The sequence below is a fragment of the Orycteropus afer genome, unplaced genomic scaffold (genome assembly GCF_000298275.1).
Source record: "Orycteropus afer afer isolate SDZICR_OR568_19922 unplaced genomic scaffold, OryAfe1.0 scaffold00016, whole genome shotgun sequence".
Lineage (NCBI taxonomy): Eukaryota > Metazoa > Chordata > Mammalia > Tubulidentata > Orycteropodidae > Orycteropus > Orycteropus afer.
The window spans coordinates 17587835-17608804 of NW_006921603.1; the positions used below are offsets into that span (position 1 = coordinate 17587835).

Genomic DNA, 20970 nt, shown 5'->3' on the forward strand with positions numbered 1-20970 from the left:
TATATATATATATGTTGTTATTCTCCATAATTTCCAGACAGATTCAAACATCTGTTGTAGATGTCTAAGACCTAAGATGTCTAGATTCTTTGGTGTTTTCTGAGTACTGTGGAGGATCTTTGCATTTGCTTTTCACGTCACATAACATCACACATACTTTCTTTTCCCCTCAAAATTTCACTTTCCATCTCTATACCTTTGCTGCCTGAATACTTTGCTTAGGTAAAATCTAACAGTTTGGCAGTTATTTTCTGTAATAAAAAGTTGTTTATTTCTGTGCTTGGTTGTCTAATTGGAAAAGAGTATTTACTTTGTACCAAAGATTAGTCAGGTCTAAAACATGCATCCAACAACAGCTACTCATTTAACTACTGTTATGTGCTCAGTGCTGATTCATTGTTGACAACCCTTCAATAGCCTCATTTGTTCAAACTATGAATGTTCATATTTTTAATGCTGTTGTCTTATGACATTGAGTCAATTCTGATATAATAGAGTAGAACTGCTCCATAGGGTTTTCTTGGCTGTAAGCTTAATAGAGCAGATCACCTGGCCTTTTCTTCTGTGGCAACATTGGGTGGGTTTGAACCACCAACCTTTGGGTTACAAGCTGAGTGAAAACAGGTAGTGCCACTGGGGACCTGTGAATGACTTTAATGGATTAATGCATTTAACAACTACTTTGAGTTCCACTCTGTGACAAGCATATTATTTGGTTCCTGAGATACAATGATATCTAAGAAACATTACCTTTCCTCAGGGAGCTCTGGCTAATGTCAAGGTAAGACAAACACACAGACAATTTAAATAACCTGTAACATATTATGATTGAAAGGTGTATAAGCTAGAGTAGCTCAGAGAAATTCACTCTTTTTTCGAGAAATACTCATTGAGTGTGTGTGTGCGCCATTGTATTTGATAGGGACATATAAAACCAAAAACCAAACTCACTGTCATCGAGTCAATTCTGACTCATAGTGACCCCCTTTGGGTTTCTGAGGTGGTTAATCTTTATGGAAGTAGATTTCTCAGTCTTCCTTCTGTGGAGTGGCTGATGGGTTTGAACTACCAACCTTCTGGTTAGCAGTCAAATAACTTAGGCACTCTGCCACCAGAGCTCCTTAGGGGGATATAGCAAGGAAAAACACAGATGTGTTATGTGCCCTCATGGCATTTACACTTTGCAAGGGAATAATTAACTCTGGAAGGAGCCTTGGTGGTACACTGGTTAAAGTACTCAACTGCTAACCAAAAGGTTGGCAGTTGGAACCTACCAGTTGCTTCGTGGGAGAAAGATGAGGCATTTTTCTTTGTAAAGGTTACAGCTTTGGAAACCCTATGGGGCAATTCTACTCTGCCCTACAGGGTCTCTCTATGAGTCTGTGGTATAGTAAATTACATGATATGACTTCTCTGGCCATAGTCTTTGTAATTCCCATTTTGCTGTGAGCAACTGAGTATCCACCTGGTGTATTTCTGTTGGTGTAGCACAAAGTAATCTTCTGGAAAGTTCACTCTCTCTCAGGTGTATAGAATTCTGATATTGGGATTGGTTAATTTTGCCAGTTTGCCAGGCTTAAAATGAGCCCTTCTAGAGGCAGAAAGGAATCTCTCTGACTGCTGGCTGAGACGCACTGCTGAGAGATGTGCAGCTGAGACAGACACATGGCTGAGAGAGAGATGTGCCGCTGAGAGACAGAGAAAGATGCGTGGCTGAGAGAGAGATAGCTGCATGGCTGAGAGAGATGCTCAGCTGAGAGACATCTGGCTGAGAGACGGCGGCAGTGGAACTAAGAGGCATGAGACAGAGTGGCAGGCTTACCTCGTCCACAGAAGCAGAGGCCAGACTGAGAGGCCAAAGGCCAGAGAGGCTTGTCTAAGGACACAGCAGAGGGGAGACTATCCTGATCAAAGAACTGTATTCCGAATACGTTCCTGAACTTGAATTGTAGCCTTTGCTTCCCTATCAAACCCATAATCTGTGAGTTCTGTGTGGCCACTGCAGTGAATTATTGAACCCAGAAAAAAGGTGGGTGCTAGAAGAGGAACGGTTGGTGTCAAGGTTATTAAGAGGGCTGGAGGGTGGCAGCATGTCTAGCCTCATAAGAACAGGCCTTGGGCTGCTGATGGTGATTCTATCTTCCTCTTATGGAGTAAGAGAAGGTCAGAAGAAGCCACCTCTGTACCCCTCTAGCAGAGTCAGAATCAACTTGACAACAAGCGGTTTGGTTTTGGTTAATTAACTCTGAGGGCTTTGGAGGAAGAAATTCAAACTTGTCAAAGCTTTCTTGAGCAAGCTTTAGAAGGATGATGGTGAATTGACCAGAGCAGCAAGGCAGGAGGTGGAAAAGCATTCCAGATAGAGGGAACAGGTTAAAGTATACAAGAAGCCCTAAGTACTTACATGTTGCTGGAGCAGGGATCTCCAGAGTCTTAGTGGAGAATTTCCAGACTAAAAAAACATTTGAATCTCTTAATTCCTCCTGCTCTAACAGATTCTAGAATGGATTGAAGGCAAAGAAAGAAATATCAGAGCACTTCTTTCTACAATGCACACTGTGCTGTGGGCTGGGGAGACCAAGTGGAAACCAGTTGGCATGGCAGACCTGGTAACGCCAGAGCAGGTGAAGAAGGTATACAGGAGGGCTGTCCTGGTGGTGCACCCAGACAAAGTGAGTGAAACCTGCTGTATTGTATCATTTGTCCTGTCTTCATTATTTTTTGAGCAACATACTTTCACTATGCTAGTTGGTTACGCCATTTCATTAACATAAAAAATCCATGAGTTAAAATTTAACAAATTAAAAAAGTTAAACAAGTAGTTGTGCTTCACAAAGTGGGTGAAAATAGATCAAACTATACATTACAAATAACAGAATGGGAGCTTTACTTAGAGAGGAGGAAGATTTAACAGTGACCACGTTTTTAGGGATCAGATATAAATTGTGTCCTGGTCTCTTACAGTAGTAAGGATACTATAAGAGCTGGTCAGTAGAAAGCATTTCTGCTTAGAGACACAGCAGTATATCTAGCAGGATTGTAGTTAAAGAGTATTTGTTAAAACTGGAGAGAATCAACAGAATATCCAATATGCAATAAATTAATCACTGTGTTAATTACACCAGTTTGTTTTCATTGAACTGTACATACACACAGACACACAGACACACACACATACACATGTAAGTGGTATATATTGCAGAAACTTTAATACCTCATGGCCAAACTGAAGAACCATTAAAGTGCAAATTATGAATAATACATCAATATCCCAGACAGAAATAAGGCATCTTGCTGTCATATGTGAACTATACCTATTATATGACATGAAGCGATGATTGAAGTGCCACTTGGGAACATGCGCTTGAATTTGGTGTACTTGATTTTCACTTTTTTTGGGGGGGGGGGTAAACTTTTTGTGACTAGTCTGAATAAAACAATTAATGAGAAATAACTTTCCTGTTTGAGTTTTGATGAATCAAAAGATAAAAAGGAATGATGAGCCCAGAAAAAAACATAAACTCTATACCCCAATTATGGGTTTCAAAGAACTTCCTTTTTTCAGAAATGGGAAAAATAAGAGTTCAGAAATACAGACAATCAATTGGAGCTAAGCTGCTGTGAACCTTTGCTACCTTAGTAGATCCTGCTGGAGAATGAAGATGACTCTTTGGCTACCCTTGAGTCCTTTGTTATGTATTCATCAACTTATCACCACCACATGTGAATTTCCAGGGTGAGAGTGTTTTGGGGAGGTCATAGTAATTAGGGTCACATAGATTAAACTATAAAAAGAGGAATGGCCTAATTTTTTTTTTTTTTAATTCAATCGCTCAGAGCCCATATATTAGCAGTAAAAATTTAATATAAATAAATTTTAATCTGTGGTATCTAATGTGTGTTTTTGTTCTCTCTGTAGGCTACTGGGCAACCTTACGAACAGTATGCAAAGATGATTTTCATGGAACTAAATGATGCCTGGTCTGAATTTGAAAATCAAGGCCAGAAGCCCTTGTATTAATTAATGAGCTTTCCCATCTTTGCTGCAGACCTGTGCTAATTAGTGTGTGTCACAATTCTGAGGTGTTCACAGATGAACCAAAAATTCCAGTAACATGTTTCTAGAACTAAACTGTTAAATTACTTGTGAATTAATTCCTCATTGATAAGGAATGTGGCTGTTTGGTTTCTCTAAGTCCCCAGCATAAAATGTCCAGAGCATGAGAGGACCTTTTAGCCAGATGACCTTGCAGAGTTACAACATTCCGGCCTGCCCTCTGGGGAGCCTACTGAGCATTGTGCCTGGGAGAGATGGAAATAGAGGCCACAGAAGACACAATGTCCATCTCATTGAGAATAGGATTGAATGAGCAAAAGTTAATAGAACTACATGATGGTTTGAAATAATGGTTTTTAGATTTTCTTGAAAAGATGTAATTTGAGCAATGGCTTTACACAGACTCGAGGAACACAACCAGCAAGTTTTTCTCTGTATGTGTGTGTGTGTGTGTGTGTTTAAAAGGAAATTTACAATGGCCTTTAGCATACTGTACACTTCTTTTGGTCAGGAGGATGAACAAATATAAAAGAACCTGAATTGTGGGACATGATTATACTACAATCCACTGATTACACCGACTGTAAGCAGAAAAATTAGTGAAAACACTGGCTAAAGAAAATAGGGACTCTGAGGATAAGAAAATCTGTATTTGTGGTCAAGGAGTTAGGCTACTACTTTTCATTCCCTTCAGAAAACTGTGGTTGATTAAACAAACAAAAAAAAAAGTCTTAATAGCATAACAATAACTCTAAACTCTACTTGAAAGAAACTTGTAATTTTCCCCTAAGTCTTGATGCTGTTCTTTTGCTTAACCAAGAATGTTCTAGCTGGAAACAGACTGTGAAGCAGTGTGGCCCATTCACAATTTATCAGGACTGATATCCAGGATGGACTCAGTATTCTCTTGTGTTGTGAGTGGTTGTAGTAACAGAATGGAAGAAGAAAACACCGAACACCTGGCCCGAGAAATGTGCAGTTGCAGTTAGAGCTATGCTCACCTGCAGACCAACTCAGATGTCTCGTCAGTATTTTGCTTTGATGAACCAGGTCCCACACCCCCACTCCACCTGGTGAATCAGAACCTCTTGGATTAGTATAGTGGGGTTTATTGTTTTAAAGGTAGTTGGAGGTCCAAAGGAACAAGAGTCGCACAGGGACTACTGTGAAAACAATGTAAGAATGAAATTTTCCCAGACCTCAAACCAGTTGGATTTCAGTTTGGTGTTTTGGCTGTTTCTCATTTTGAGTGCTAAGCAGTTTGTATCCTGTGACTCCAGTAGATCAGTTTTGGGGTGCACATACACAGTGTGCATATCATACACATGCAAAGCAAATGGGCAAAAAGATTTACACGCTAATCTTAAAGGTTTGTACTCAATATTGTGAAAAGCTTTCAAAAGTTGTTTTTAAATGACAATCACTTTTTGTTTTTATTTTTTTCCTGTGACAAACTACCAGAAAAGCAGCATGTCAAAAATTATTTATGTTCTATATAGAAGTCTCTCTCTCTCCTTTTTTTTGTTTGGTTATAAAAGTTCATTACTTATTTTACTTTTAACTGACGATGTGAAACTCACAGAAAATGTTCTCTTAAAATATACAGCTGTAAACTGTTCGAGGTAACCATAACAACTAGGTGTTATTTATTAATGTATTACAATATAATGTTTGATCCAGTATGTGCTTGTCTTATTTAAAATTGGAATGTGAGACATGTTGCTGTGACCTTTTTTTCTCTCATTTACATTTGTAGATATTGTGTGAACTACAGTATTTAACAATAATAATTAAAAGGATATTATGTGGATGTCACATACATTTTGAAATGATCTATCTATATTAGCTTTGTATCATGTTTGGATAATTCATTGAAGTTCATAGTTTAAAACATCATCAAATTAATGATATGTAATTAGCAATGAGAAAGAATCTTACCTAACTTAAATCTGAGGATTTTTCCCCTTATCTCTATTCCAGATACATTATAATTCTGGACCTTTATTTATCCCAAAACTGTTAACATATGCAGACCAACAGGTTTTGCATTCCTTTTAAATAACTGATTGTCACAGAGCTTGCTGTTGGTCAGATTCACTGTTTCATTCATATTTATTGTAATATATCTTTTGTTTTGTAAATATGTTACACACAACAAAATGTGATTGGTCTAAAATATTTGTAATGTATATTAAAAGGCTCAAAAATATCTATAGAAACTTAAGTTATTTTAATACTTATAGAAATATGAGAACGAGCTTGACTTACACCTTCCAATGTGATTCACTTTTCAGGGAAGTTATGGGGAAAGAATATGAAAAGCATAGAATACATTTGCAGGGATATGTAATCTGACAGGATTTAGACATGAACCACCTGTATTCCCCCAGGTTCCCTACACATGCACACTTTGGTGATCTTGGTAATATCACCTCTCAATCATTTTACATGAATACTGTATTTCAAAAAGAATCAGCATAGAAATCCTGACCTCCTAGCTAGAATATGAATGGATTTTTCGAAGTGCATTTATAGGCTGAGGCAAAGGGATTGGTCCTGGGATTATGAGACCTTGTTCTAGATATTTTAGTTCTTACAGAAGCAGCATGTTCATTTGGGAAGAAATGTGGCAAAACAAAAGCATTTGAACCATTACTGTACTGTCTGCATCTGAAAAACATGCTCAAGTGGGATCCTGATGCCACTACTCAAACACCACTGTGTCAGGAATGGAAAAAACAAAAATTCCGTAAATAGTTATCACAGCAACATGAAGTTTCCCTGCTGGAAACACTTCTCAGGAATTTAGGTCAAGTAAACAGGGTTTGATTGTTCCAAAGAAACCATGGTACTTGAGCAAAGTGGTAGAGTTGGTTTGAGACCAGAAGAACCAGGTTTGAATCCTTGTTTTGCCAGGTAGATTGCCATGTTGGGCAAGATTCTTAAATTTCTTGAGTCTCCATTTTAGCATCTGTAAAACAGAGGTAATCCTAACAACCGTACAATGGAGGAGTTAGGTACTGTGTATGAAACGGCCTCTTAACAAATGGATAAAAACAAAGCCAAACTCCCTGCTGTCCAATAGTATCCGACTCATAGTGACCCCTCCTTGGATTTCTGAGGCGGTTTCACCAAGGAAGTAGATTGCCCGATCTTCTTTCCGAGGATTGGCTGTGGGTTTGAACTGCCAGCCTTTTGGTTAGCAGTCAAATGCCTTAGGCACTACGCCACCAGAGCTCCCACCCATTAAGTAGTAAGTATTATTATACTACTTCCCTACTTGTAGAAGACAAAGTATATGACTACAAGTCAGTGCTGGGGCTGGAATTACATTGAAATCTCAGGTTGTGGGGAGTGGATAAATCAGCAGGAAAAGGCAACCAAAAGTCACTTGTGCCTTGCCTCTTACTCTTATCTCTTTGGGCTGACAGAGAGCTGCCTGTGTAAAATGGTAAAGACATACACATTGAAGGTTTTGTAAAGGGAAAGCCTGGGTAAAAAGCAGCAGTGGTGAAGAGTTAGGAAACCAACTCATTTCAATAGTGTTATGTCTTGCTTGCATTTAACTTATGTACTGATTTGAGAGTCTACCCCAGCAACAGATATGGAACTCTGGTGGTGTAGTGGATAAGGCATTTGGGTGCTACCCAGAAGGTCAGCAGTTCAAACCAACCAGCTGCTCTGGAAGGAAGATGGAGCGATCTGCTTCCGTAAAGATTATGGAAAAAAAGCCTTGGAAATCCAGTGGGGCTTGCTATGAGTTGGAATTGACTCGATGGTAGTGAGTTTGGTTTGGTTTTATACATATACACACACATACACACTACCCTAGGTGCTGTTATATATACTCATTTTTCTCATTTAATAGCATAATGCCTAAGGTACTTGACTGCTAACCAGAAGGCTGGAGGTTCAAACCTACCAGCCACTCCTTGGAAAGAAGGTTGGGGCAATCTCCAACACTTTGTATGTATACTCTACTCAGGATACTAATAGACATGTATCTAAAACAACAACAACAACAACAAAACCAACTAATTGTCATCTAGTTGATTCCAACTCATAGCGACCCCTTTGGGTTTCTGAGGCAGTAAACCTTTACAGAAGTAGATTGCCCTGTCTTTCTTCCGAGGAGTGGGTGGTAGGTTTGCACCACCAACCTTCTGGTTAGCAGTCAAATGCCTTAGGCACTATACCACCGGAGCTCCTTATAGACACGTATGTTGTTGTTATGTGCCGTCGAGTCGGCCCCGACTCATAGCGACCCCTCCTTGGGTTTCCGAGGCAGTATCACTACGGAAGTAGGATTGCCCAACCTTTCTTCCGAGGAGTGGCTGGTGGGTTTGAACCGCCAGCCGTCTGGTTAGCAGGCAAGTGTCTTAGCCACTATGCTACCAGAGCTCCCATAGACACGTATAGGGAAATTAAATCAAGGAATGGGGTTACTGTTATTTCTAATTACTACAACAGCTCCTGCCTTCAACTTCCCAACTCACTAGTAGTTACTGAGTCTTAGTTTTCACATCTATAAAATGGAAATAAAACCTAGTTCAAAGTGAGAGAAATGAACGCAAGGAGAGAATATAAACATTCATTTTAAGAAATCTATTGTAGTCCTGGCACTGTGATAGAAGACATGGATCTTATACATCCAAGGAACACCTATTGCAAGTCCAGAATAGGGTTCAGTGCCTAAAGTTTAACTTTGCTTTTGGTGAAGTGTGGAATGGGTAAGTGGAAGAACAATTTGCCATGGTCACATCTGGCAAGAGGAAAGTAGATTCTCTCAGGAGATGGTCAATGCCTCTGGCAGGATAAAATGGCCAACTTTCTCTTTCATGTGTTTGTTGTTGTTGTTGTTATGTGCCGTTCATGTGTTTAGTAAACTGGAAATGACACCTGGTCAGGGCAGGTGGTTGGAGATAAATACTGTGCTGTCTCTAGTTTTTGAGTCCAGACATTACCCTGGGGCAAATACCTCATCTTTATGCTTCTCACAGTCCCAGGAAGAAACCTAGGGCACTCAACCAAAACTGTGCCTCTGAAGTGGTTTCTATTTTCTCCAAATAATTTCCCCTTTTCGAGTCTGGCCTCAGGCTGACCTGGAAGGCTCCAGATGACTTTCTAGAGACACAATGGGTTGAGAATGGAAGGAGATATTAGGAGATTGAATACTATAGGAAATCCTCACAATTAGGAGGAAGAGCTACGCTTCGTCCTGAAACTAGCTGAGCACTATAGTTAAAAATGCACTGCCATCGAGTGGATTCCCACTCATAGTAATCCTATAGGACAGAGTAGAACTGGTCCATAGTTTCCAAAACCATACTTACTGCCATGGAGTCGGATCTGACTCATAGTAATCCCTCCTTGGGTTTCCAAGGCAGTATTGAAACTGAGTGCTATTTCCCCCACCACCCTGGCACCTGGATGGGAATAGATAGGTAGACTGGATTACCCCCAACTATTCCCCCCCCCCACTTAAGACAGATAATTAGATAAGACTGGGCAGGGGAATAAGTAGACTGGATTACCCCCAACTATTTTCCCACCCTGGGCAGATGAGTATTCAGTTCCTTAAAGAACTGAATGGAAAACATTCCTTCCTGCAGATGAAAGACTTGGTAAAAGTATTTTAGAAATAACTTGTAGATTAACTCTGGCCACGGACAATAGAAATGTTTTAGAAACAACTTGTAAATGAACTCTGACAGGACATAATGGAACAAAAGTTAATTGCTGACTCTCTCCCCTCTGCCCATGCCCCTATCAGCCGATAACAAGAAGCCAGTGACTCATCCTTCACCCATTTAAGGTTCATGCCCCAAATCCCTGAAACCTGCAAAAACTGTGTTTCAATGGCATCTCGGGGAGTTAAGATCTGAGTACAGACTACCCCTAACTCCTTGCACTGCTGCTTTGCAATAAATAATTTTCTCTCCTCTCAATCTTGGTGTGTAAACTGACTGTGCACCGGGCAGGGACTCGCGTTTGGTCCGGTAACAGTATCACTACAGAAGTAGATTGCCCAGTCTTCCTTCCAAGGAGTGGCTGTTGGGTTTGAACAGCCAGACGTCTGGTTAGCAGTCAAATGCCTTAGGCACTAGGCCACTAGAGCTAGGCTGTCTATAAATCCTTAGAAAGCAGACTGCCACATCTTTCTCCCAGAAGAAGGCTGGTGGGTTCCAACAGCCTACTTTTCAGTTAGATGAGCGCTTTAACCACTGCACCAGGCTTCCTGAGAGGAGACAGGCCTGTAATCCAATCTCCTCCAAAGAGTTGTGTGAATAAGGGCAGTGACTCGACGGCACATAACAACAACAACAACAACACCCCTTTTCAAGGGCGCTCTGGTGGCAAAGTGCCTAAGGCATTTGACTGCTAACCAGAAGGCTAGCGGTTCAAACCCAATAGCCACTCCTTGGAAGGAAGATGGGGCAATCTACTTCCCTAGTGACACCGCTTTGGAAAACCAAGGAAAGGTCACTATGAGTCAGAACCGACTGACTGTAGTGAGGTTTTTTCCCCAAGGTAAAACGAGGCGTTTGCACCAGATAGTTTCCAAGGTTTCTTCCAGATTATGTCCACAAAGAGAAAACTCTCCATTCCTTTACAGAATGGCCCTATGTGGCCTAAACTGGCCTGAGTAACCTACAGACTTTGCGTCCCCAAGGTAAAAAAGAAAAGCTATTTATTTAAAGGTGCATCAAACCCTAGGACACGAAACGCATGTGGCCTGTCTCTACAAATACAGCAGGGGGTAAAGAGTAGGGGCTCCCTCCTCCAGTCCTAGTTCTCTGGGCCGCCAGAGCTAAAGGCAGCTACGTGAATGGTGACAGGCCCACAAACGGAGGTTGGTCTGAGAAACATAATGCTAGTTAGTATGTGGGTGCCCTTTTCTTCCTTACGGATTGTAACTTTCCTCCTCCATTCACCTCCTCCTTCTCCCCTCTTTGTCGGTCTCCATTCCTGGGCAAGGTATCCAGGCAGCCGGGATCCGCAGTGCTCTGCCCAGGCCTCTGGCCGGCGCGCTCCCGCGCTGCTCACGAGAGTCTGGGCCTGAGAATCAGAGGTCGGCAGGGAGTCTTCCAGAGTCTGGAGAGTTCCCAGACGACAGACTTTAAGGGTAGGTTGTGGGGCGAGTTCGGAATTTCGGATATTGCCAGGACGGCTCAGGACAAAAGGGTTACTCGTGGCGATCACCGGTTCGCGGAGAAGTGCCCAAATCGCATTTACAGGGCCCGGAGGGAACTCGGAGAGTAGGAGGGGCCTCGGAGAGTAGGAGGCGCCTCCGGATGAGAGGAGAAGGGGGCGTGACTATACTTATTAGGGGGCGTGGCTACATTTGGGGCGGGGCTATGCGTGGCAGGGGCGGGGCTTTCCCTGGCTACCTCTGGTTCAGGCCTGACAAGGGCGGGAGTTTGCGCGTTGGAGGCGGGGACGGGATCCACAGGGGCAGGGCTATGCATAATAGAGGGGAGCTCTGGAACCGCGAAGGAGGAGTTCTGAATTGGTGGGGTGGGGTTACGTGCGGCGGAGGCGCAGCGGGATCTGCCCAGCGGTTCTCAAGCTGGGCTGGGGCCGTGGCAGTGGCTGGAGGCCGGAAGCAGCCGCAGCCCCAGTCTCAGCTCGGGAGAAATGGCGGGCATTAAAGGTACATCGCGGCCCCTAGCCCAGTCGTTCTACGGTGGGGTCGCCCCTCTTCTCTGGACTGAGCCTGGAGCTGCGCCTTCGGCGCACTAGCAGGGCACAGTGCCCCCAGCTCCGCCACTCTTCCCACCCCTCCTGCTTCTGTTGCCCCTTGGGATGCTAGTAGAGGGGAGTTTCGGGTGGAATCTCAGGGCTTTTTTTTTTTTCTTGCAAGACCATTGGCCTTCACGCTCGCACCCGACGTCTTTACGCTCCCTCTACACAGAGGCCTCACCGCGGAGCCGCGCCTCCCTGGGAGATTCTGGGTTCATCACCTCCCGGACTCCTGCTCCGTACGTCGGAGCGCCCCTCCTCCCTCCGGCTGCCTAGTTTCTAAACAGTGTTTCCGCTTCCCTGCTTATCCACTCCGCCTAAATCTTCTCCCTTTTCCTACGTCTCAGCCGAGTTTCTCATTTGTTACAGAGAAGCCTTTGGTTCTCCAGTGTTCTTTTCACTGGGGAACTTAATCCCCATGTACCTAGTGATTTTTTTTTTTTTTTTTCTATTGGGCAGATTTGACAGCGGGCGGAAAGCTCCCAGAAATGTTGTGTTTTTCGTAATTGTGAAGATTAGTAGCATTTTAACAATATTTTCTTCAATATTTTCTCCATTTCTGGAAAGACAAGAAGATAGTGTTTGTGCAATGTGTTTTTGAGTAGGACATGATAAAAAGGGATACCAAGAACACTGTTTCCCTTTATGTCTTCAGAGGAGTGAGGAATGGCAGCGATGAGAGGTTATCAGAAGGATTTTGGTAGGAAATCCTTATGTCTCTAACCTTGTGAATAGAATAGCATAACTTGTTTCCATGTTGGAGTTCTTATCCTTCCTGATATTTGTACCAAAACATCATCTCTGCCCACTAACCCAGTATCAAGCTATAAACGTGTACAGTGTGTATGTATGTGTTCACTATGAAATGTATCTGAGTGTGTGAGCTGTTTGTTAGCAGCAGATATCATTTCTGGCTGCGTGTTAAACTTTTATCAGTTTAGTAAACTTGGTTTATTTGGACTGCGTCCAGTGTGTAATATAGTAGTTTGGAGCCACTGCAAAAAACGTTAAAAGTAGTATTTAAGTACTACACAGTGTTTAGTCATAACCAAAAACTTACAAATAACGATGTTTAAATGTGAACATATTAGAAATTGTGACTAGGAAAAAGTAAGATAGGATATTAAATAGAAAAGGAATAAGGGGAGATGCATTTTGCAGTTAATTCTATTCAACTTTGTTGAAGAACTACTGTATGCCTGAGGAGCTCTGGTGGTGTAGTGCCCAAAAACTGCTAACCAGAAGGCTGGTGGTTCAAATCCACGAGCCACTCCTTGGAAGGAAGATGGGGCAATCTACTTCTGTAGTGATACTGCCTCGGAAACCCAAGGAGGGGTCACTATGAGTCGGGTCCGACTGGATGGCAGTGAGTTTTTTGAGTTACTGTATGCCTGAGATTTAAGACAAAAAAATAAATGGGAAGTTATTGTGGGATTACAGCTGGAAACAATTAAGTAGACAAGGTGTTTTTACGTATAGTGGGGAAACAGATGGAATTACTTCACCCTGCTTCAGGGAAGAAGAGGATTGTTTTCACAGAACAGGTATGCTTGAGCTGAATCAAAAAGGGTCAAAAAAGGTTTCACCTTATTCAGGAAGGCAGATATGTTCCAGGTGGAGAAAACATGTGACATGGTAGAGTGGTGGAGAAAAGGAGGCATGAAGGAGCATATCTCTTCAGTTTAAGCTACTTTAGTAAGACTATATGTAGGGGAAGAGTGATGAGCAGGGGATAACTGATGAGCGTGGAAGTTGGAAAGGCAGTCATGAGTCAGACCACGGTGAGCCTCAACTGTCAGGGCAACTGGAAGAAGTGAAAGCAATTGCAAATGTGGGACGTCAGATTAATAGAGTTGAAAGCTCACTGTCTGATGTGGAAGGGAAGGATTGGAAGAATCATGGTTGTAGGGTGGATTCTTGTAATGGTGAGATGATGAGGGCCTGCTACAAGACAGTGGCAGAGGGTTCTAGAGAAGAGGGTGGATTTGGGAGAGTGAGACACCCGGACTTGGTAACTCACTGGAAGTTGGAGTGCAATGATAGTGTCTATCCTCCAAGACAGGATATTCAAAAGAAAGAGTAAGTACGGTACGGGAGAGGAGGCCAGATGATCATTTGGTTTTACACATGTTGAATTTGAAGTCTTTGTTGGCTAAGAGTCGCAATCAACTCTGTGGCAGTGGGTCTGTTTTTTTTTTTTTTTTTTGGTTGGCTGCCCAGTCAGAGAAGGCCAAATTGAAGTTGGATGTGCAGATCTAGTTTTTAGGACCAGCTCTGAGCTGGAGATCAGAGGTGCCAGGCACTTGCAGCAACGGAAACTTTGGGGTAAATGCTATTTGTTAGCAAGAATATGTGCAGTGAGGGGAGAGAAGGGAAAATTGCTAAACAGTTCAAAGACAAGTATTGATTTGGGTGAAGGGAAAAGCAAGTGACCAACACAATAACACTAAGGAAAAGGAAGACAGAGAGGTACGTAAGAGGAAGAGACAACGAAGATAAATACTTTTGCATATGCAGTACTGCCTTATCAGTAATAACAAACATTAATCTGTGGGTAGATACATAGGTAAATAGGCTGAATGATCAGGTGTATCTAGGCAAAAGGGAATATACCCATGACCATATGTAAGGTTGACAGACAATATTTCTACATACGTATTTGTATGTACTATAAGAATGCCCATGGTGGAGCAGTGCCTAAGACGTATGACTGCTAATCAGAAGGCTGGCGCTTCAAACCCACCAGCCACTCCTCAGAAGGACGGTTGGGCAATCTACTTCAGTAGTGATACTGCCTCAGAAACCCAAAGTTGGATCCAACTCGACAGCAGTTAGTTTGTTTTTTTGGTAACATGGGGCGAAGTTGTGATAACTTCTTAGCCACAGTCAGTCACCGTGAGGGAGCAAGTTGTTGGGCCGCTGGGTTTGAGACCATGGTCATGGGGGACGTCAAGCTGAATTGGTATAACATACTAAACTAAAGCATTGTTCTACATCCTACTTTGGTGAGTAGCAAAAGCTTGCAAGCAGCCATCTAGATGCTCTTTGTCTGGAGCAAAGAATAATGAAGAAAACCAAAGATAACATGGAAACAATTAGGCCAAGGGACTAGTAGACCATGTGAATCTCAGCCTACAGGATGATCCTGAGACCAGAAGAACTGGATGGTGCCCTGCTACCACTGTTAACCACTTGGCAAGGTATTAATGCAGAAGATCCTGGATAGAGTGAGAGAAAAATGTGGACCAAAACTCAAAATCATAAAAAAAAAAAGAGCAGGCTTACTGGTTAGATAGAGACAGGTGAAATCCTTGAGACTGTGGTCCCTAGTCACCCTTTGGGCCTGGAATTGAACTCACTCCTATGGCTTCCAACCAAACAACAGACAGGTATGTAGGGTGAATATTTACACCAGGTAGGTACACTCCTTAGAACAATCAACCATGGGAGATGAGAAGGGCAGTATTTGCACAGGGAGAAAGTTCAGAGGACAGGAGTGCATAGGAAAGAAGGACATAGGGTAACCACAGGGAGGAAGTGGGAAGAGAGCTGTTATGTTATGGAGACTACAACCAATGTCATGAAACAAAATGTGTATGAACTGCTATATGGAAAATTAATTTGCTGTGTAAGCTCACCCAAATCATAATAAAAAAAAAAAAACCCCCCCCCAAAAAAATAGAGGGGGATGGAGTTGGTGGGCAACTCCAAATTTAAAAGATGGCAGAGGGTAAGGTTCATTTATTTATTAATTTTGTGTGTGTGTGTGTGTGGGGGGAGGCCTTAAAAGGCCAAAAAAGAACCAATTAGAGATGTTGTTGTGAATCTTGAGAGATGAGTGTCATAGCACAGAAAAGTCTAGATTCTTAGTTTTGAAAAGCCTCGTGGAGGAGACGTTGTTGTTGTTATGTGCCGTCGAGTCGGCCCCGACTCATAGTGACCCCTCCTTGGGTTTCTGAGGCAGTATCACTACGGAAGTAGGATTGCCCAACCTTCCTTCCGAGGAGTGTCTGGTGGGTTTGAACCGCCAGCCGTCTGGTTAGCAGGCAAGTGTCTTAGCCACTATGCTACCAGAGCTCCCAGAGGAGACATAGAGGAGTAAAATAGACTCTACTAGGGAGGTCATCTGTAGTCAAATAATATGTGAAAAGTGACTTTCCTTCTACACTGGTACGTTTTTCTATTAACACGTGACATGTACTAATTGGAAAAAGCGACAAGTTAAAAGTGACAATCCTTCCTTGTTCACTAATGTCGTCTGCAGTGGAAACCATATTAACATTTTGGTATGTATACTTGAGACTTTTTTTTTTAATTAAAAAAAAAAACAAACTTTTGCCTTCTTCCTAGAAATCAGTCTCTCCAAATCTCCTCTTAGTCTCCCTAAATCTCCTTTGAAGTAAAAGGAAACAATAAAAATGTCAATTAGTTTAATCAATGACTAATTTTGAGTGTTGTGGGTCCCCCCCCCCCAACCCCGGAAGAACATTTGGCCAATAGAGAGTTCTATGTTTTTGATTTGGACTTATAAAATAAGCAGATGCCTGCATCAATCAACATACTTATTGAGCACCTCCTTTTTGCCAGGCACTTTACGTAGATGATTTTATTCACCTCCCATATACTCCCTAATAAGGTGGCACCATTATTCCCATTTTACAGGTGAGAAGTGAGGTTTAAAGAGGTTCAGTTTCTACCCACAGTCATACTACCTAGCAGGGCAGAGTAAAGAGAACTCATATTTGTGACTCAGAGCTCAAGCTTTTTAACAGCCATGATAATCTGTTTCTCACTCAGTAGCATGACAAGGACAAGTAAATTCTACCCTTCAGAGCTTAGTGCGCAACAGATGCATGGAATATCTTTATTTAGTGGATATTAGTTGGGAATCATTTTTCTCTGCAGTCATGAAAGCGACCTTCAAATATTTGAAGTACTGTGGTTTTGGAGGGCAAAGTCACTGAAGACAGGCAGTTCTGGATATAAGGAAGGAGGGCTTTCAATGTATAGAAACTGTCAGAATGAAATGGCCTGCCTTAGGTGGTAGTGAGTTTCTCTTCCCTGGAGTTGTTCAGACTGACTAGCCAGCCTATTTTGTGACAAATACAGAAGAAATTCAGGCATTAGATGGAAGTTTGGTATTGGAAATACTTGTGACCTTTCTCTACCTTATGATTGTAAAGTGGTGGGCACAGGCAGTTATTTGCTAGTCAAATGTAACATCAGGTAATGAAATAAATTGCTAACTTTGCAATCTTTAATGCTTTTTTTTTTACTCAAATCTTTTTTATTGAGGTAAAAGTCACATACCATAAAACTAACCTCTTTAAAGTGTTTAATTCAGTGGTTTTTAGTATACTCACAAGCTTGTACAACTGTCCAAAACCAAAACTCAAACTCATTGCCATTGAGTCAATTCCAACTCATAGCAACACTTAGGGTGTCCAGGGTTGTAAAACTTTACAGAATCGGCCACATTTTTCTTCCATAGAGCCACTGATGGGTTTGAACTGCCAACCATTTGGTTATCAGGTGAGCACTTTTAACCTCTGTGCCACCAGGGCTCTGTGGTATAACCATCACCACTATCTAATTCCAGAACATTTTCATCGCCACAAAAAGCAACTCTGTCCTCGATAGTAGTCATTCCACATCCGTCCTCCCCCTAGATTCTCTATCCAGTGATCTGGGATCAGCATTTAAATCTTAATTTTGTTTTTCACAGCTCTTGTGGCATTATCCTTCAGTGGGGCTATTGGGTTGACTTTTCTTATGCTGGGATGTGCCTTAGAGGATTATGGGTAAGTTATCTTTCAAAAAGAACTATTTTTGTTTCTGTGTCTTTGTCAGTGTTATTACGGATGTTAGAGTTTGGTCAATTTAGCATGAAATTCTGACCAATTGAGTTGGTGAAGCCCAAATTTTAAAACCAGTCTCATAATGGGTTAATTGTCTTTGTGCAGAGGAAAGCGCTTTTGAAAATGATTTATTCATTTAGTAAACATTTATTAAACACTTATATTGGACCAGGTAGTGTGCTGTGTCCTGGACACACAAGAATGAAGAGAGACGTTCTGTACTCGAGAAGCATACGTAAGGTTCAAGTTGTGACAGAGAGACAGCCAAATGATTCTGTCAACAAATGACTTCTGTAGGAGACCAGGGCTTCAAAACAATTCATTCCAGTTCTCTCCCCTGCTGAGAATTTGCATTTCCACCCCAGATTCTTAATCACCTGGGGATGTTGTAAGAGTATAGATAGATTCTGATTCAGGATCTTGTTGAAATGTAGATTCTGATTCAGTATATCTGGGGTGGAAATGCAAATTCTCAGCGGGAGGTTGAACTGAAATGAATCAGTTTGAGGCCCTGGTAGAGATGTGCACAGAACCTTGAGAGCATAATGACAGTTGCCTCTGTGTTTCCTTTGGAGAGTCAAGGGAGCACTGCATAGAAGAGGCTGTACTTGAACTGAGATTGATAAATAAGAGTATATCAGCCTGATGAGTCAAGGAAGGGCATTCCCTGTAGAGGAAACATTCAACAAATTCCTTTATTCAACAACTGTTATGGAAATTGGGAATTAAGAAAGAAAAAAACCAAAGGTCCTGCTCTCTCAGTCTATATTCCAATGGGGGAGAAGGGCATGGGGGTGGGGGCAGTCAATAAACAGATAAACAAATGTACAGACTGTCAGGGGTAGAAGTGTAAGGAAGAATAAAGCTATGTGAAGACACAAAGGGGTTGGGCCCTCTCTGAGAGGTGGACACATGAGCACAAACAGAAAATTAGGAAGCAAACCATAGAGATATCTGGGGAAAGAAGATTGAACTGTTTTTAAAATTGTTAACATTTAACAGATTTAACAGGTTTAGCTGTTGCCCTTGAGTCCATTGGACTCAGCAACTCTACAGGACAGTAGAACTGCTTTATCTTTATGGAAGCGGACTGCCACATATTTTTCCCACAGAGCAGCTGGTAGGTTTGAACCACCAACCTTTCAGTTAGCAACCAACTGCTTAACCATTGCACCACCAGCGTTCCTTAACAGGATTTTAAGCAGCAGGAAAGTCATATACTAAGGCTCAGAAACATGAGAATGCATAGACTGTTGAGGAAACTGCATATGGTTCCTTGTGACAGAGCAGAAGGAGTGGTAGAAGGGGTTTGGTCAAGGATCAAGGATGTATGGGCAGTGCTTTTGGGCTTTGTATGCACATAAAGGAGGTTACACTTTCTTCTTCAGGCAGTAGGAGCTGGGGAACAATCTTGAGAGTGGGTTTGACGGGAAGTCTAGGGGGTTTTTATGTTAAGACAGTCATTCTGGCCAAGATAGGATAGCAAAGTACATAGACTACACTCAGGGAGAATAGTGAGTGATACCATAAACCAAGCAAAACTACATACTGCACTGGGCAAATCTGCTGTTAAAGATCTCTTTAAAATGTTGAAAAGCAGTGTCCCTGACCCAAGCCATGGTATTCTCAATCGCTTCATATATATGTGAAAGCTGGACAATGACTGAGGAAGACCAGGAAGCATTGATGCTTTTGAATTGGGGTCTTGGCAAAGAATTGAATATACCATGGACTGCCAGTAGAATAAACACATCTTTCTTGTAAGAAGTGTAGCCGGAATGCTCCTTAGAAGCATTAGATGGTGAGACTTCATCTCAGGGACCTTGGACAGGTTATCAGGAGAAATCAGTCCCTGGAGAAGGACATCATACTTTGTAAAGTAGAGGGTGAGTAAAAAAGAGGAAGACCCTCAACGAAATGGGCAGACACAGTGGTTGTAACAATGAACTTAAACATAGCAGCAACTGTGAGGATAGTGCAGGACTGGGCACTGTTTTGTTATGTTGTACATAGGGTTGCTGTGAATCAGAACCGACATGATGGCATCTAACAACAGTGAGTCAGAATCGACTCAGTGGCACACAACAACAATAACGTGGCTGCGTGGGAGCTTCAGTGGCAGAGTTGAACAGTTGCAAAGCCTAAAATGTTTACTCGCTGGCCCTTTATGGAAAAAGTTTTCCAACCCTTGACTTACAGTATATTTACTGAATGTTTAATATCTAAATTTTGTATATAAACAAGGTTGCTTCTCTATTAACAGGTCTCTTAGTTGGATATTGGTTGCTCAGTATAAATGGGCACATAGGTTCTCTTAGATAATTTTTCAGAAAGCTGTCAATATATTCTGGGAAGAGTTAGGAGCTCTTGGCTGTAGGCGTGTTGGGCGACAGTGGGGTCTGTTTTCAGGCCTCTTCCCTCTGTCTGTCTCATCATTGGTAAAATAAGAGCTTTGATCTAGAGAATCTCTGAGTCTTAACAGTAATGTTAAGTAGGTGTTTGAACCCTGACCTCCCTATCTGTGGACATAATCTCCTTTAGAAATAGGATTTTCTTTATTATGTTAATGGAGCCATACCTGCATATGGGGGGGAAAAAAAAAAAACGAACAACAACAACAACCCAAACCCACTGCCCTCAAGTCAGATAGGACTCATAGCCATCCCTCCTTGGGTTTCCAAGGAGGGATCACTATGGAAGTAGATTGCCCAATCTTCATTCTGAGGAGTGGCTGGTGGGTTTGAACCATCAATCTTCTGGTTAGCAGTCAAATGTCTTAGGCCCTATGCCACCAGTATAGAGGGTCTCCTGAATCCAGTTACTTCCAAGTGGTCTAAAGAAAAGCATAGACGCAGAGACAAGCAAGCACAAATGGGGGAAGATAGTTCCAAGTGGAGATCACCAGAGGAGCCAAAGAACCAAGAGGCTGGAGAAGCTCTGACAAGGATTTTCCCCCAGAGCTAGAGAGAGAGCCTTCTCTAGAGTCAGTGCCCTGAGTTTGGACTTCTAGCTCCTAAACTGCAAGAAAATAAATTTCTATTTGTTAAAGCCACTCACTTGTGGTATTTCTGTTACAACAGCGCTAAGAAACTAAGACATACAGTAGAATCCTTCTAGTTTAAAATTAGGAATCCAAACTCAGTGCTTCCATGCCGAGTCCTCCTGATGAAGGGCACTTTCCCCCTTGGTCTTTGGCTACCATCCTGCCTCCTTACATCTGTGGCTAAAATGGGCAGCTTTCATCACATTACCCCCACTCCTTCTCAGAAGGCCTGTGTGTCTGGGTGGATCTGTGTTAGCATTGTATTGTGA

At 42.1% G+C, this 20970-nt stretch overlaps 2 protein-coding genes across 2 annotated transcripts in view; both read left to right on the top strand.

Annotated features, from left to right (window-relative positions):
- Positions 1–4021, top strand: part of DNAJC6 (DnaJ heat shock protein family (Hsp40) member C6) — a 143904-nt gene extending 139883 nt beyond the window's left edge. The window contains exons 18-19 of the mRNA XM_007959208.2: positions 2496–2672; positions 3920–4021. Of these exons, the coding sequence (XP_007957399.1) occupies positions 2496–2672; positions 3920–4021 (279 nt within the window). The remainder of the gene's footprint in view (positions 1–2495; positions 2673–3919) is intronic.
- A 7674-nt stretch (positions 4022–11695) lies between these two features.
- The window catches only part of LEPROT, a 13276-nt gene continuing 4001 nt past the window's right edge, over positions 11696–20970 (top strand). The window contains exons 1-2 of the mRNA XM_007959226.1: positions 11696–11711; positions 17526–17601. Of these exons, the coding sequence (XP_007957417.1) occupies positions 11696–11711; positions 17526–17601 (92 nt within the window). The remainder of the gene's footprint in view (positions 11712–17525; positions 17602–20970) is intronic.